This window comes from Salvelinus namaycush, chromosome 21, assembly GCF_016432855.1.
Source record: "Salvelinus namaycush isolate Seneca chromosome 21, SaNama_1.0, whole genome shotgun sequence".
Lineage (NCBI taxonomy): Eukaryota > Metazoa > Chordata > Actinopteri > Salmoniformes > Salmonidae > Salvelinus > Salvelinus namaycush.
In genome coordinates this window covers 33080936-33100090 of record NC_052327.1, presented here as the reverse complement: position 1 = coordinate 33100090, position 19155 = coordinate 33080936, and the positions used below count along the sequence as shown (strand labels likewise).

At 41.7% G+C, this 19155-nt stretch overlaps 1 protein-coding gene across 1 annotated transcript in view; it reads right to left on the bottom strand.

Annotated features, from left to right (window-relative positions):
- LOC120065863 (polypeptide N-acetylgalactosaminyltransferase 18-like) overlaps positions 1 to 19155 on the bottom strand; it is an 88346-nt gene that overhangs the window by 6149 nt on the left and 63042 nt on the right. Inside the window, exon 11 of the mRNA XM_039016909.1 lies at positions 12933 to 13097. Within this exon, the coding sequence (XP_038872837.1) occupies positions 12933 to 13097 (165 nt within the window). The remainder of the gene's footprint in view (positions 1 to 12932; positions 13098 to 19155) is intronic.

Here is a 19155-nt window from a genome sequence, read left to right as displayed (position 1 = left end):
AACGTGCAGATGTATGTTTTGATGTCGTCGTCTTCCGTTAGCTTGATCAAAAACTGGTTTGTATGCAATTCAGTAGACGCTCTTCCTTGTAGCGTTCGTTCCTGAACCGCCTGTTATGCTTGTTGGGCCAGGATGAACTGAGCTATCAACTCGTCCATGCTGATGCAAAAAAACGTCAACCCTGATCTGACAACGTTATCACATTCATCCACTCTCAACTTATTTCCAGAATCCAAACAGTGGTGAATGGAAAGAGACATGTTACAAAAAACAGCAAAAAAAAATGTAATGACATTTGGTGATTGTCATTAGGCCAGAATTAATGTTTCCATTTCTGTCCATGCGCATCTCGGTGTCAGCCACTCATCTCTGCCTTTACAAAATGTTAGTGTTCTCGAACCAGATTGCATTTCTGAGCGTAGGCTATAGGCCTACCTGTTTTCAAGTGCATTCGCTCATTTTTAATGCCTCTGACATATGGTAATGACAAATAATGGTGTAATAGCCTACAGTTCTTGATTTAAAACAAATTATTGTAATAGTCTGATGTTTTACCGGTATGGCGTACCCTCACTATTTATTTTTCCGGGACGCTGTACCGGACCGTCTTCCTGTCACCCCTGACCACACCTCCTGCTCTTCACAGACTTTGTGGCTGTGTTACCTAGTGGAAACCCGTTCGCACTGCAGGCTCTGGTGCTTTCTTGCCGTGGGCTCAAAACTAAAAGAGGAAATCATACCCGTTTGCTCTAATTGTGTAACGGGGGTTCCTTGTCTGTTCTCCTTTTTGTTGTGTCAACTTTTCTTCACGCTATAGCTATTCAAATTGCCCTGACTCTTACCATCAGATGGGCCATCAATCTGTAAGTGACTGCTCTTTTGATCTGTGGTTATGTTTTAATTTTGTTGTGTTAGTTGTGTTCTAACTGGTTTCCAGTAGTTCGGCTATAACATTGGCTAGGCTAATTGTTGCTAACGTTAGTTGGCTAAATGGCTAAAGTTAGCTGGCTGGCTAACTTTTATTTTTGGGGGTCTGGCTGGCTAACTTGCTGGCTAAGAAAAATGCATAGAGTTATTTTTTTTATTTTTACATTTGGTTAAATGGCATTATGAATTTCCAAAACTTTGGTTTATTTTAATGTAGCTGTAAGCTAGGTGTTGATCGAAACTGGTTGACTCATTCAGTGCTAATCTAACGTTAGCAGGCTAGTAGGGCTAATGTTAGCAGACTAGTAGGGCTAACATTAGCAGTCTAGTTAGCTAGCAACAATAAATTCATCAAGTATTTGCTTGTAAGTTGGCTGAAAATGTTATTGAAACCAGTAGTCATGCGTGCAAATGATTTGGTTTAATTTGAATTTACACATTTGAAGTTCTGTTGGAGTTCACATTATAGGAAATAGGCTGGCTTGCCAGGTCATCACACCCTGGAAAACATTTTCCGACATGATTTCGGCATTCTGATCGGTTATACAGTGGGGCAAAAAAGTATTTAGTCAGCCACCAATTGTGCAAGTTCTCCCACTTAAAAAGATGAGAGAGGCCTGTAATTTTCATCATAGGTACACTTCAACTATGACAGACAAAATAAGAAAAAAAAATCCAGAAAATCACATTGTAGGATTTTTTATGAATTTATTTGCAAATTATGGTGGAAAATAAGTATTTGGTCAATAACAAAAGTTTATCTCAATACTTTGTTATATACCCTTTGTTGGCAATGACAGAGGTCAAACGTTTTCTGTAAGTCTTCACAAGGTTTTCACACACTGTTGCTGGTATTTTGGCCCATTCCTCCATGCAGATCTCCTCTAGAGCAGTGATGTTTTGGGGCTGTTGCTGGGCAACACAGACTTTCAACTCCCTCCAAAGATTTTCTATGGGGTTGAGATCTGGAGACTGGCTAGGCCACTCCAGGACCTTGAAATGTTTCTTACGAAGCCACTCCTTCGTTGCCCGGACGGTGTGTTAGGGATCATTGTCATGCTGAAAGACCCAGCCACGTTTCATCTTCAATGCCCTTGCTGATGGAAGGAGGTTTTCACTCAAAATCTCACGATACATGGCCCCATTCATTCTTTCCTTTACACGGATCAGTCGTCCTGGTCCCTTTGCAGAAAAACAGCCCCAAAGCATGATGTTTCCACCCCCATGCTTCACAGTAGGTATGGTGTTCTTTGGATGCAACTCAGCATTCTTTGTCCTCCAAACACGACGAGTTGAGTTTTTACCAAAAAGTTATATTTTGGTTTCATCTGACCATATGACATTCTCCCAATCTTCTTCTGGATCATCCAAATGCTCTCTAGCAAACTTCAGACATGTACTGGCTTAAGCAGGGGGACACGTCTGGCACTGCAGGATTTGAGTCCCTGGCGGCGTAGTGTGTTACTGATGGTAGGCTTTGTTACTTTGGTCCCAGCTCTCTGCAGGTCATTCACTAGGTCCCCCCGTGTGGTTCTGGGATTTTTGCTCACCGTTTTTGTGATCATTTTGACCCCACGGGGTGAGATCTTGCGTGGAGCCCCAGATCGAGGGAGATTATCAGTGGTCTTGTATGTCTTCCATTTCCTAATAATTGCTCCCACAGTTGATTTCTTCAAACCAAGCTGCTTACCTATTGCAGATTCAGTCTTCCCAGCCTGGTGCAGGTCTACAATTTTGTTTCTGGTGTCCTTTGACAGCTCTTTGGTCTTGGCCATAGTGGAGTTTGGAGTGTGACTGTTTGAGGTTGTGGACAGGTGTCTTTTATACTGATAACAAGTTGAAACAGGTGCCATTAATACAGGTAACGAGTGGAGGACAGAGGAGCTTCTTAAAGAAGAAGTTACAGGTCTGTGAGCCAGAAATCTTGCTCGTTTGTAGGTGACCAAATACTTATTTTCCACCATAATTTTCAAATAAATTCATTAAAAATCCTACAATGTGATTTTCTGGAATTTTGTCTGTCATAGTTGAAGTGTACCTATGATGAAAATTACAGGCCTCTCTCATCTTTTTAAGTGGGAGAACTTGCACAATTGGAGGCTGACTAAATACTTTTTTGCCCCACTGTATGTGATAACTCCAAACATGGAAAAGTGAAGTGAAACTTTGCATTGGGACCTTTGATGTGTATACTAATGCAAATCCAATATGTTACATGTGGTTACATTTATGCTACATTTTTATTACCTTTATTTTACTAGGCAAGTCAGTTAAGAACAAATTCTTATTTACAACGACAGCCTGGGGAGCAGTGGGTTAACTGCCTTGTCCATGGGCAGAATGACAGATTTTTCCCTTGTCAGCTTGGGGATTCGATCCAGCAACCTTTTGGTTACTGACCCAACACTCTAACCACTAGGATACCTACCTACCTACCCTTTAGACATTCCTAATTTCCCCCCAAACCCCCCCCCCTTCCCCAAATGTAAATATTAGATTATACTTATGCAAAAATGTTTATTCTATTCTACTGAGCCATATACTTTATGTTTGTATATTCTTATCTTTTTATTTCTTATTGTTGTTGCATTATCAAGAAGGAACCTGCAAGTAAGCATTTTGTTGTAGTATGTATAACATGTGTATCCCATACATAGACTAATAAAATTTAACTGATCACTAACGAAAATTATATAAAAGCACTAACACCCAGGTTGATGTCTCTGTTGGGTCCTGCTGTTCCTTTGCCTCGAACGAACCATCCTGATCTCGAGAGCTTACATTCTGTTTCGCTAGCTGTTCCTCACTCTCTTACATTACTGTAACAAAGTTAGACTCTGCAGGTCACAGTGGATGTGGAGGACAATTTGTCTAAAGTCAATATTGGCTTCATTGTCTCTGCAGGGAAACTGAAGATCTATTATCCTGCCTGTTTGGCCCTGTCCGGGGGTATCGTCGGACGGGGCCACAGTGTCTCCCGACCCCTCCTGTCTCAGCCTCCAGTATTTATGCTGCAGTAGTTTGTGTCGGGGGGCTAGGGTCAGTCTGTTATATCTGGAGTATTTCTCCTGTCTTATCCAGTGTCCTGTGTGAATTTAAGAATGCTCTCTCTAATTTTTTCTTTCTTTCTCTCTCTTGGAGGACCTGAGCCCTAGGACTATGCCTCAGGACTACCTGGCCTGATGACTCCTTGCTGTCCCCAGTCCACCTGGCCGTGCTGCTGCTCCAGTTTCAACTGTTCTGCCTGCGGCTCTGGAACCCTGATCTGTTCACCGGACGTGCTTCCTGTCCCAGACCTGCTGTTTTCAACTCTCTAGAGACAGCCGGAGCGGTAGAGATACTCTGAATGATCGGCTATGAAAAGCCAACTGACATTTACTCCTGAGGTGCTGACCTCTTGCACCCTCGACAACCACTGTGATTATTATTATTTAACCCTGCTGGTCGTCTATGAACATTTTGAACATCTTGGCCATGTTCTGTTATAATCACCACCCGGCACAGCCAGAAGAGGACTGGCCACCCCTCATAGCCTGGTTCTGGCCTTTCTAGGGAGTTTTTCCTAGCCATCGTGCTTCTATACCTTCATTGCTTGCTGTTTGGGGTTTTAGGCTGGGTTTCTGTACAGCACTTTGAGATATCAGCTGATGTAAGAAGGGCTTTATAAATAAATATGAAATTATTCGCTAGGGCGCTATTATTCCTGACATCGTTTGTCCTCTGATGTCTAAGCTTGATTTGGCCAGCTGGTTATACACTCGTGTCCCACCGCCACCAGCTCGTACATAAAACATCCTCCATTTAGGCTGCAAAGGCGTTGGTTTTCTCCTTAACTATATTTAATGCTGTGCGTAATGTCCGGAAGTACCATTAGCCACCCTAGCATGGTGGTGGAAAATAAAATGTTAAGACACTACGCATATTTTGAATTTTTTTAGGGGGGCCGGCACACCAATAATTCTAGTTAAGGAGAAAACATACTTCTACAAAGGAAATACTTTGTAGAAGCACCTTAGGAGTGATTACAGTCTTTCTGAGTAAGTCTCAAGGAGCTTTCCACACCTGGATTGTGTAACATTTGCCCATTATTCTTAAAACATTCTTCAAGCTGTGTCAAATTGGTTGACAACCATTTTCAGATCTTGCCATAGATTATCAAGTAGATTTAAATCAAAACTGTAACTCGGCCAATCGGGAACATTCACCATCTTCTTGGTAAGCAACTCCAGTGTAGATTTGGCCTTGAGTTTTAGGTTATTGTCTTGCTGAAAGGTGAATTCATCTCCAAGTGTCTGGTGGAAAGCAGACTAAACCAGGTTTGCCTCTGCTTAGCTCCATTCCTTTTCTTTTTTATCCTGAAAAACACCCCAGTCCTTAACGATTACAAGCATACCAATAACATGATGCAGCCACCACTATGCTTGAAAATATAGAGAATGGTACTCAGTAATGTGTTGCATTGGATTTTCCCCAAACATAACACTTTGTATTCAGGACAAAAAGTTAATTTCTTTGCCAATTTTTTTGCAGTATTACTTTAGTGCCTTGTTGCAAACAGGATGCATGTCTTTGAATATTTTTATTCTGTACAGCAGTGATCACCAACCAGCCAATCAATACATAAATACTTCCTGCAGGACCTGTTATACATCTGGGGGGGTTCTGAAACTAGAAGTCAGAGAGTTCCATTTTCTCATGTCTGATAATGGTTGTGAGTGACCTTCCTTCATAGAGAAAGATAAACAAAAAGGAAAACTATGCTGACATCAGCTAGTCATGCGATCTTGTACTGGAACATAGAGGAGTTCAACATGAATTAGCATGTTTGTATAAATAGGTTATAAGAAAAATGTTTGGCAAGTTTTTCTTCTAATGATGATAACGTCTGTTTACGGAAGGACAGAGCAATTAAATGTCTTGTCAAACAAGTTTCTCTTCACTTATTTGTCCTGACAAGTCATTGTCCCTTCAAAATAGAGGTTCACCCTTTTAACTTAATTATATTAATGTATTATCTATTCATTCATATATTAATAGCTATGAATTCATCTACTAATGCCTGGATAAGGTGATATTTTTACATTTCTACTTTAGATTTAAGATTTAAAGCTAGTCAAAACAATTATCGTGTTTACTGACTTATTAGTGAACTGCTGTTACTGTAAATTGTTATCTAATTTATATCCTAGCTACCTATTTAACGATTGGTAATCTGAACATTGTAGACTATATCATTTCTGAAGAGGTGTCATTTCAGAATGAGGGGAGATGCAGCACTGCTGGTGTTGCTATTCGTCCAAAAATGTTTGTGAACTAACACTCGCACTCTAGATCACCTGTACTCCACACACAGAGACACGTACAAAGCTCTCCCTCGACCTCCATTTGGTAAATCCGACCACAACTCTATCTTACAAGCAAAAAAAAAAACTCTTATCTCTCCTGCTTACAAGCAAAAATTAAAGCAGGAAGCACCAGTGACTCGGTCTATAAAAAAATGGTCAGATGAAGCAGATGCTAAACTACAGGACTGCTTTGCTATCACAGACTGGAACATGTTCCGAGATTCTTCCGATGACATTGAGGAATACACCACATTGGTCACTGGCTTTATCAATAAGAGCATTGAGGACGTCGTCCCCACAGTGACTGTACGTACATACCTCAACCAGAAGCCATGGATTACACGCAACAATCGCACTGAGCTAAAGGGTAGAGCTGCCGCTTTCAAGGTGCGGGACTCTAACCCAGAAGCTTACAAGAAATCCCGCTATGCCCTGCGACGAACCATCAAACAGGCAAAGTGTCAATACAGGGCTAAGATTGAATCATACTACACCGGCTCCGACGCTCGTCGGATGTGGCAGGGCTTGCAAACTATTACAGACTACAAAGGGAAGCACAGCCGCGAGCTTCCCAGTGACACGAGCCTACCAGACGAGCTAAATCACTTCTATGCTCGCTTCGAGGCAAGCAACACTGAGGCATGCATGAGAGCATCAACTGTTCCGGACGACTGTGTGATCACGTTCTCCGTAGCCGACGTGAGTAAGACCTTTAAACAGGTCAACATACACAAGGCTGCGGGGCCAGACGGATTACCAGGACATGTGCTCCGGGCATGTGCTGACCAACTGGCAGGTGTCTTCACTGACATTTTCAACATGTCCCTGATTGAGTCTGTTATACCAACATGCCTCGGGCAGACCACCATAGTCCCTGTGCCCAAGAACACAAAGGCAACCTGCCTAAATGACATTCCGTAACCATGAAGTGCTTTGAAAGGCTGGTAATGGCTCACATCTACACCATTATCCCAGAAACCCTAGACCCACTCCAATTTGCATACAACCCAAACAGATCCACAGATGATGCCATCTCTATTGCACTCCACACTGCCCTTTCCCACCTGGACAAAAGGAACACCTATGTGAGAATGCTGTTCATTGACTACAGCTCACAGTACCCTCAAACACCACAGTACCCTCAAAGCTCATCATTAAGCTAAGGAACCTGGGACTAAACACCTCCCTCTGCAACTGGATCCTGGACTTCCTGACAGGCCGCCCCCAGGTGGTGAGAGTAGGTAGCAACACATCTGCCACGCTGATCCTCAACACTGGAGCTCCCCAGGGGTGCGTGCTCAGTCCCCTCCTGTACTCCCTGTTCACCCACAACTGCATGGCCAGGCACGACTCCAACACCATCATTAAGTTTGCTGACGACCCAGCCTATAGGGAGGAGGTCAGAGACCTGGCCGGGTGGTGCCAGAATAACAACCTATCCCTCAACGCAACCAAGACCAAGGAGATGATTGTGGACTACAGGAAAAGGAGCACCGAGCACGTCCCCATTCTCATCAACGGGGCTGTAGTGGAGCAGGTTGAGAACTTCAACAACAACAACAAACTAGATTGGTCCAAACACACCAAGGCAGTCGTGAAGAGGGCACGACAAAGCCTATTCCCCCCCCAGGAAACTTAAAAGATTTGAGGATCTCAGGACCCATGCCAAAAGGTTCTACAGCTGCAACATCGAGAGCATCCTGACCGGTTGCATCACTGCCTGGTACGGCAAGGCACTTCAGAGGGTAGTGCGTACAGCCCAGTACATCACTGGGGCAAAGTTGCCTGCCATCCAGGACCTCTACACAAGGAGGTGTCAGAGGAAGGCCCTAAAAATTGTCAAAGACCCCAGCCATCCCAGTCATAGACTGTTCTCTCTACTACCGCATGGCAAGCGGTACCAGAGTGTCAAGTCTAGAACAAAAAGGCTTCTCAACAGTTTTTACCCCTAATCCATAAGACTCCTGAACAGGTAACCAAATGGTTACCCGGACTATTTGCATTGTGTGCCCCCCCAACCCCTCTTTTACGCTGCTACTACTCTCTGTTTATCTTATATGCATAGTCACTTTAACTATACATTCATGTACATACTACCTAAATTGGCCCGACCAACCAGTGTGCTCCCGCACATTGGCTAACCGGGCTATCTGCATTGTGCCCCACCACCCGCCAACCCCTCTTTTTACGCTTCTGCTACTCTCTGTTCATCATATATGCATAGTCACTTTAACGATACCTACATGTACATACTACCTCAATAAGCCTGACTAACAGGTGTCTGTATATAGCCTTGCTACTCTTTTTTCAAATGTCTTTTTACTGTTGTTTTATTTCTTTACTTACCTACACACACACACACATACTTTTTTCCCCGCACCATTGGTTAGAGCCTGTAAGTAAGCATTTCACTGTAAGGTCTACACCTGTTGTATTCAGTGCACGTGACAAATAAACTTTGATTTGATTTGACTCTTTTTCCCCTTACTAGCTGACTTTGCTGATAGATACTTTATTGAGTAAAAATGTACTTCCTATGACTGATATGTGGTTGTCCCACCTGGCCATCTTAAGATGAAGGCACTAACTTTAACTTTTTAGGGATAGGGCGCAGCATTTTTACTTTGGATGAATAGCGTGCCCAAAGTGAACTGCCTCCTACTCTGTCCCAGATGCTAATATATGCATATTATTATTACTATTGGATAGATGTCTTGGCTCCTACAACATGTTCCCTGTGTGTCTCTGGCTGGTCAGGGGCAGGATTTATTTCCTCTACTTCTCCCAGGACCAGCCTCTGGTCATGCTACGGAGCAGCACCAGCCCTAAGCTGGTCATGGTGAGCCCCAAACCTGCTGTCTGCCATCAGGCTCATCAAAACAGCGAGGAGCCGTGGACATGGAGAGCAGATCATTCAGGTGTCCGTTTCATGGCTCATGTTGCCACTGTAGGCATCTCATAAAAAGGCTGTATTGTCTTTCAGGTGTACCTCATGGCAGAGGTCCCACAGGTGAAAGTTGGTTTTAGCCTAAATTGAGGGGGGATTGGATATATTGGGATTGGGTGTAATCCCTTACAGCAGAGTTCCCACCATGTTGTGGCTGTTGCGTTTCATTTTTATCTTTCAACTTGAATGAGAAAAGACTGATCCGCTGAAGTTCCTTACTGGCATACCAAATAAAGCAGATTTTAGCATTGAAAGTAGATTGCTTTGTTGTGATCATTTTAATAGTATACTGTATGTTTTAACTGTCTTTTTTCAATGTGTTATTAGAAGGGTTTCTATAAATATTACATTGATGATAACGCTGTCATCTGCAAAACATAATGGTTAACAAATGCAAAACAGTTCAATGATTGCATATTGCTGTTATGTCTGAAACAAATTACATTTGATTTTCATCTCAGCAGTGCAGCTAGTAATGTATGCTGCTACAGACTGCTGTGCCCAGACTAACTATTGAACTCCAATACCAGAAGGCCCTAAATCTAAATTCCTTAGATAATGAATTTAATTTGATTCCTAATTAATCTGTTCACTCTGATATGAATGAATTATTGCAGAGACTGTTTATCCTGCACATGTCAACTCCTCCACATGAGTGGGTATTCGTTTTCTGTGTGCATAAGATCTGTGTTTGCTCCTCCACAGTGTGCTCAGGAGTGTGCTCTTTCCTTGGTCCCAGGGGAGAGGGTCTGAGATGGACTTTACCTCTGGCAACAAACCAACTCTGCTCTCCTCTCCATACAACACTCTCCTTCAATCTCCTGAGTGGGCCAAACCCAAATATTGATTTGCTATCCTAAGTAGAAACTGAAATTCATCTGGCTTTGAAGGTTGTGAGGCCTATGTGACCTGCGCTCCGATTCAGGAACCAGGGAGCCTATGAACTTGGAATTGTCACACTGTGTACCATCTACTGCTAGTCTGAAAGTAGAATCATAAATTACAGGCACCAATACTGTCTACATACTGTTTTTCATGAAATAGCTATTTATTTTAAGGTACAATAGAAGGTGGGATTTGTCCTTGCACTGGCTCTGTCACAGTAGGTAGCCAATGTTCACAAATGGAAAATATAGGAAACTTACTGCATCTTTAGATGGCAGTATTATAAATCAGTATGAGCTCTCAGCAGAGAGCATTTGATATGAAGATAAAAACAACACATTCTTCTGAAAACATTGTTTTTTGAACCGTCTGTGTAGGGTAGACGGAGGCTGGAGTAGCTGTGGTAGTAAATTATGTATTTTTCTGATAAGGCTGTCAAAGTTAATGCGTTAATTACAGTTAACTATAAAAAAAATGTAACTGAGTCAATTTAGTACCGCATTTATTACATCCATTTTTCACCCACAAATCAGGGTTTCCTCACAGACACTTTAAGTGCAACACAACGCGCTCTGCTGTTGGTCGGCAAGTCATTTTGTTTACCCTGTTTATCCTGTTCCCAGAAACAGCCCAAATCTGCAAAGAGTCTGGTAGACTGAAAAGTCTAACTTTGTTAGCCAATACAGAAAGAACAGGATAAACACCCAGCACATAGGCATTGCCTTAATCGACTTAATATATTTATGTGTGTATCTATGTATATATGTGTATATATATGTATATATTTATGTGTGTATGTATGTATGTATATATGTGTATATATATGTATATATTTATGTGTGTATGTATATATGTGTATATATACACATATGTGTGTATATATTTCCCTCATTAAAATGCAAATCAATTTATAACATTTTTGACATGCGTTTTTCTGGATTTTTTTGTTGTTATTCTGTCTCTCACTGTTCAAATAAACCTACCATTAAAATTATAGACTGATCATTTCTTCGTCAGTGGGCAAACATACAAAATCAGCAGGGGATCAAATACTTTTTTCCCCTCACTGTATGTATGTATGTATGTATGTATGTATGTATGTATGTATGTATGTATGTATGTATGTATGTATGTATGTATGCATGTATGTATGTATGTATGTATGTATGTATGCATACACACACACACACATTGCTCGTCCTAATGTTTCTATACATCTTAATGCCATTCTTTTACTTTTAGATGTTTTTATAGTTGTGTATTACTGCACTGTTGGAGCTAGGAACACAAGCATTTCGCTACACCCGCAATAACATAAGCGACCAATACAATTTGATTTGTTTGATTTAGCATGTGAGACCTGGTTTAGCTCACCCTGACAAAACAGCTCACATATTCTCTGCTGCCTGTCCCACCTCCCTAGGGGCACCTTCCCGGTAATATTCACTCCACCCTCTCTCCTGAATTAAGCATGTGTTTACAGCAAGCACTTTTCATGGCTTGGTTATACGCTGTGATGAGTATTTGCAAGAGGTGATTGTGTTTAACATTTCTGTAATTCACTTTTTATTGGGGATTTCAAGTGGTGTCTGTGAAGGGGCAAATAAAAATTTACCAATAAAATAAGAAGCTTATAAAAATCGATGTGGGATCTCAGATTTATACTGCATTGTCCCTCCTAAACTCTTCCCTCAGGGTCAAACAGAGTTCAATATTTCAAAAGATCACTTATCAATAATTCAAAGCCCCTTATTGGCCGCTTCAGAGACCTCCCCTCTCTCTCTCTTCACCTCCCCTCTTCACATGGAGGCAGAAAGGACCTCTGGCTTCAAACACAGCTAAAGTTTCTGCTGGATTTTAAAGCAGGAGTCCTTGTGCCCTCCCAAGAGGCAGCCCCACAGCTTTTGATCAAACAGCCACCGACTGTAATTACTTTAGAATGGTAGTCCACTACGGTGACATAGGTATTTCATGGAATGATAGGTTGAATACTAACCAACCACTTTCCATTCTTCAGTAACTATTACTTAAGATTTCTAAATTTGAAGTTTAATGACACACCCATTTATCCAGATTTTAATTCCACCATCACTCGTTCTTCATTTCAGAGTCTTTGACTAAACTTTCCTTTTCAACTATTAAAAATGAAGAAGCCCTTATTTGAACCTTGAGGAACACCTAATGGTGATGCTCTCAAAAATATAAAAAGGACAAAGAAGTACGTTTCACATGTAATTTTTTGACAGCAGGGTGACATTAGGCCCAATTAGGGTGAGATTTAATGCCATCGTCTGCAGTGGAGAAGACGCAAAATCATTAGGCGATGTTCATTGTTCTCCACGGAGAGGATCTAACGTGTTTAATGAGACAGGGTCCAATGTTCCACTATGGCTTTTCATATGGTGCGGATGCTTTTTTTGTGACACTCCGTAATGTGAAACAAGGCCACTTGAGTGCGGGCTGGTGAACCACACTCTCAACCCACTAACAGAACCACTCTTACATTTACATTTAAGTCATTTAGCAGACGCTCTTATCCAGAGCGACTTACAAATTGGAAAGTTCATACATATTCATCCTGGTCCCCCCGTGGGGAATGAACCCACAACCCTGGCGTTGCAAGCGCCATGCTCTACCAACTGAGCCACACGGGACCACAGATCTTCACATCTGCTCCTCTTCTTCAAATGATCAACAGCCCAGTGCAGTGCCTTATTAGCCTGGTTCATCTACCACATGTGACTTTGTTTGTGACTAACTCATTACCCATCTGAACTACTGTACAGTGAATCTACATTCTCATGAGAGAAGACAGGAGTAGCCTTTACCTGAGTAAACTGCCAGGCGAGTTTCATGCGCTTGGCTGTGGCGTAGCTGCACTCCAGGAGCCGCGGCCGACTGTTCACATCCACCAGGCACTTGTTGTCATCGTCGTCGATGGTGGGGCTCAGGACCCCCAGGTGTAGCTGCTGCGTGTTCGTGTAGTACACGTTCTAGAGAAGTACCAGATGAGTGTCAAGCAAACAGAACGATTAGTAACAAGGAACAGAAATGCCATGCATCTGACTGGAGGCACTGAATGCAAGCATCAGGGAGGTAATTGGGTGGAATGATGTTTGTCTTTCGCAAACAAGATATTTAAAAAATCAATTATCCAAACGTAAAGCAATAGTGAGCCTTTAAGCTGTGATCCTGTACCCTGAAAGAGTTCAGCAGACGGGGGACACAGTGATAATAGTGGTTATTAAACATGAGTGTGTCTATTGATTGACATTCCATTCCAACTGAACTCTTAATGGTGTTGCCTCTCCATTCAGAGCTGGTGACAGAATCTCATTAGTCTCAATCCCTGTGAAGAGAGGACTCTGTCCTTCATTACCTGCCAGGTCCTTTGACAGGTCCTAATTGTATGTATTGCAATAAAGACACAGCTTGAAGTGTTTACACACCTTAAAAAAACATTGTCAAAACAGCAAATATAAGAAGGGAATTCGTAACAAGAATACATGCATTAAATGGACATTTTTCCATTACAAATAGTTGTTCCACTTTGGTATTTATTAGGATCCCCAATAGCCTCTGCAGCAGCTACTCTTCCTGGGGTCCACATGAAACATTTTATTTTATTGCTAGCTTGAATTACCTGGGGTGGCAGAGAGTTCCATATAGTCAAATAAAATCAAATTGTATTGGTCACATGCACATGGTTAGCAGATGTTATTGCGAGTGTAGCGAAATTCTTGTGCTTCTAGTTCCGACAGTGCAGCAATATCTAACATGTAGTCATGGCTCCATTTAATACTGTGCGTTTCCCAGCTTCTGTTCTGGACCTGGGGACTGTGAAGAGACCTCTGGTTGCATGTCTTGTGTTGTACCAAAGAGTGTTCGAACTGTGTGCCAAATGCTTGAACAGACAGTTCGGTACCCTCAACACCTCACACAAAGACTCAACTCAACTCTCCTCAACTTTGAGCCAGGATAGATTGACATGCATGTTACTGACACTGCCCACCATGTACATACAGTGGGGAGAACAAGTATTTGATACACTGCCGATTTTGCAGGTTTTCCTACTTACAAAGCATGTAGAGGTCTGTAATTTTTATCATAGGTACACTTCAACTGTGAGAGACGGGAAAAAAAAAAAATCCAGAAAATCACATTGTATGATTTTTAAGTAATTAATTAGCATTTTATTGCATGACATAAGTATTTGATACATCAGAAAAGCAGAACTTAATATTTGGTACAGAAACCTTTGTTTGCAATTACAGAGATCATACGTTTCCTGTAGTTCTTGACCAGGTTTGCACACACTGCAGCAGGGATTTTGGCCCACTCCTCCATACAGACCTTCTCCAGATCCTTCAGGTTTCGGGGCTGTCGCTGGGCAATACGGACTTTCAGCTCCCTCCAAAGATTTTCTATTGGGTTCAGGTCTGGAGACTGGCTAGGCCACTCCAGGACCTTGAGATGCTTCTTACGGAGCCACTCCTTAATTGCCCTGGCTGTGTGTTTCGGGTCGTTGTCATGCTGGAAGACCCAGCCACGACCCATCTTCAATGCTCTTACTGAGGGAAGGAGGTTGTTGGCCAAGATCTCGCGATACATGGCCCCATCCATCCTCCCCTCAATACGGTGCAGTCGTCCTGTCCCTTTTGCAGAAAAGCATCCCCAAAGAATGATGTTTCCACCTCCATGCTTCACGGTTGGGATGGTGTTCTTGGGGTTGTACTCATCCGTCTTCTTCCTCCAAACACGGCGAGTGGAGTTTAGACCAAAAAGCTCTATTTTTGTCTCATCAGATCACATGACCTTCTCCCATTCCTCCTCTGGATCATCCAGATGGTCATTGGCAAACTTCAGACGGGCCTGGACATACGCTGGCTTGAGCAGGGGGACCTTGCATGCGCTGCAGGATTTTAATCCATGACGGCGTAGTGTGTTACTAATGGTTTTCTTTGAGACTGTGGTCCCAGCTCTCTTCAGGTCATTGACCAGGTCCTGCCGTGTAGTTCTGGGCTGATCCCTCACCTTCCTCATGATCATTGATGCCCCACGAGGTGAGATCTTGCATGGAGCCCCAGACCGAGGGTGATTGACCGTCATCTTGAACTTCTTCCATTTTCTAATAATTGCGCCAACAGTTGTTGCCTTCTCACCAAGCTGCTTGCCTATTGTCCTGTAGCCCATCCCAACCTTGTGCAGGTCTACAATTTTATCCCTGATGTCCTTACACAGCTCTCTGGTCTTGGCCATTGTGGAGAGGTTGGAGTCTGTTTGATTGAGTGTGTGGACAGGTGTCTTTTATACAGGTAATGAGTTCAAACAGGTGCAGTTAATACAGGTAATGAGTGGAGAACAGGAGGGCTTCTTAAAGAAAAACTAACAGGTCTGTGAGAGCCGGAATTCTTACTGGTTGGTAGGTGATCAAATACTTATGTCATGCAATAAAATGCTAATTAATTACTTAAAAATCATACAATGTGATTTTCTGGATTTTTGTTTTAGATTCCGTCTCTCACAGTTGAAGTGTACCTATGATAAAAATTACAGACCTCTACATGCTTTGTAAGTAGGAAAACCTGCAAAATCGGCAGTGTATCAAATACTTGTTCTCCCCACTGTACATGTGTGATATGTGCTGCTTTGTTCTGGACCAACTGCAATTTACCTATGTCCCTCTTTCTCGCACATGACCACACAGCTGAACAGTAGTCCAGGTGCAACAAAACTAGGGTCTGTAGGACCTGTCTGGTCGAATGAGATGTCAAGAAGGCAGAGCAACGCCCTATCACGAAAATACCTTTTCCCATTTTAGCAACCATTAAGTGTATATGTTTTCACCATGACAGCTTGCTATCTAGGGTTACACCCAGCAGTTTAGTCTCCTCAACTTGCTCAATCGCCACCTTACACAGACACATAGGCTTTATTCAAGGTCGGTGGAAGGTCATTAGTAAAAACAGAAAACAATAATGGCCTTAGCCAGCTGCCCTGCTGTACACCACACAACTTAATTTGCATGATAGGCTTCCATTAATGAAAACCCTCTGTTCTATTAGATAGGTAACTCTAAATCCATAGTATGGCAGATGATGCAAATACATAACTGAAGTTTTCAGCAATAGGTTATGATCAAGGACATCAAAAGCAGAACTGAAGTCTAACAGAACAGCTCCCACAATCTTCCTACTATCAATTTCTTTCAGCCAATCATCAGTCATTTGTGTCAGTGCAGGCCAGTTAAAAACAAATTCTTATTTTCAATGATGGCCTAGGAACAGAGGGTTAACTGCCATGTTCAGGGTCAGAACGACAGATTTTTACTTTGTCAGCTCAGGGATTCGATCTTGCAATTTTTCAGTTACTAGTCCAACGCTCTAACCACTAGGCTACCTGCCGCCCCATGTTGAGTGCCCTTCCTTATAAGCATGCTGAAGGTCTGTTAATTTGTTTTCTGTTAAATAACTTTGCATTTCATCAAACACCATTTAAAAAAATTTTTTTGCTAAGCACTTGTAACAGGATGATTGTTCGGCTGTTTGAACCATTAAAGGGTACTCTGCTTTTCTTGGGCAGCGGAATGACCTTTGCCTCCCTCCATGTATGAAGGGCACATGGTCTTCCAGGCTTAAATTGAAGATGTGGCACAATTTATTCCTCTACCAGACTCATCAATTTACCATCCAGGTTGTCGATACCAGGTGGTTTGTCCTTGTTTATGGATTGCAAAACATTTTTATAATCACCTCTTCCACACCAACTTTGTGGTACTCAAAACCAAAGTGATTGTCTTTCATTATTTGGTCCATTATACATGAATATGAACGCTCAGCATGATGTTTGCATGTCATGCTTAAGTTTGCTAATCATGTCAACAAAAAAAGTTATTAAAGTAGTTGGCAATATCAAAGGGTTTTGTTATGAACAAGCCATCTGCCTCAATGAAGGATGGAGCCAGACTTTGCTTTTTTGCCTAGAATTTCATTTAAAGTACTCCTGAGCTTTTTTACTATCATTCTTTATATAAGTTATCTTTGTCCCATAGTATAGTTTCTTTGTTTAGTTTAGTTACGTGATTTCTTTCATTGACTGTATGTTTGCTAGTCTGCTGTGTTGTCAGACCTATTTGCTATTCCCTTTGCCTCATCCTCTCAGCCATACAGTTTTTCAATTCATCATCTATCTATGGGGATTTGGCAGTTCTAACAGTCAGTTTCTTGATCCGCGTATGCCTATCAGTCAACAGAAGAAGCAGTTTCATAAATGCTTCAAGTGCAGCATCAGGATGTTCCTCATTACACACATCTGACCAACCAACATTTTTTACATATTCGACATAGGAATCATTGCAAAACCTCGTATGATCGTTTATACAGAATTTTAGGTCCAGTCTTTCAATCTCTCATGGCTCAAAGTGGAAGAGAGATTGACTTCATCACTACTTGTTTTTGTAAGAAGTGTTGACAAGCTGAATACACCGAGCTGTCTGTTTAAACGACTAGCACACAGCTTGGACACCCATGTATACCCCACAAGACATGCCACCAGAGGTCTCTTAACAATCCCCAAGTTCAGAACAGACTATGGGAGGAGCACAGTACTACATAGAGCCATGACTAAATGGAACTCTATTCCACATCAGGTAACTGATGCAAGCAGTAAAATCGTATACAAAAGAAATCTGGTAAAAATACACCTTATGGAACAGCGGGGACTGTGAGACACACACAAAGGTACAGACACATGCATACGCACACAAGAGCTAGCACACACACACGTACATTGTAATATTGTTGAATGGTGGTATTATACATTTTGTATTGTAGATATGTAGAGGTGTAATAATGTTATGATGTACTGTTTTATCTTTTGTTTTCTCTTTTGTTTTCTATGTAATGTAAGTACCTTAATGTGATTGGACCCCAGGAAGCGTAGCTGCTGCCTTTGCAACAGCTAAATGGGGATCACTAAGAAATACATTTCCCCAGAGTCAAATTAACTCGTGAATAGCGTTTTCATGTATCTGTGTCCAGTATGAAGGAAGTTAGAGGTAGTTTTGTGAGCCAATGCTAACTAGCTTTAGCGCAATGACTGGAAGTCTACGGGTATATCCTAGCATGCTACACCCATAGACTTCCAGTCATTGTGCTAATGCTAAATCCTGAAGTATCACTTTAAAGATTAATGAAAAATATTTCTACGTTTTTAAACTGAGCCGTGTGGAACAAAGCTCTCTGAACGAGGAATAGAAAGAGAGTGTGTCTGAACCACCGACGTACTCATTGCGAGAAGAGCCTTCATCCCGATGAGGATTTGTACATAACACAGCCAACATTTATTAATCCCTCTTCAATGAGCTCTGCAAGGACTTCATAGCAAATTGAAACCCTCTATCTTTCGCCTGCTGATGCAGTCGCTTTCTGTTCATTTGCTAGGCAAGGAAGACATGCGGTCTCTACTGTAATCAGAACCAACTCCTACATACTTCATTATAAACACAAATTTCACACAAATAATAGATACCATATCGTCGATGTCTGATGAAAACCTTGTAACTCAATATTTTTTTACATTTATTAAAACCACTAACTCCCCTCAATGTACTCTGTACATTTCATAATTGTATGTTCATTAATGGGAAAATATGGTATTTTTTTTTATATTTCCTGAAAAGTTTATTAAGGTGATAAGAGATAATGATGATAACTTTCAACAGGTATGACTGAGACGACTGAAAACAACCACCTTTGGTACTACAGTATAGAGCAAACCAGTAAAGATAGAATAACCCATTTAATACACTTTTTTCCTGTACTAAGGTATCCCTTCCGCTCTCTGCAGTAACATGTAGAGTGCTCTTTGATAAGATCCTTTGATAAGCAATATGGATCCCTAAAGTGTTCTCACCAGTGGTGGAAAAAGTACCCAATTGTCATACTTTAGTTAAAGTATAGATACTTAAGTAAAAGTGAAAGTAAATTTTCTTGTTTTTAAAATGTACAGATAGCCAGGGGCAGACTTCAACACTCAGACATAATTTACAAA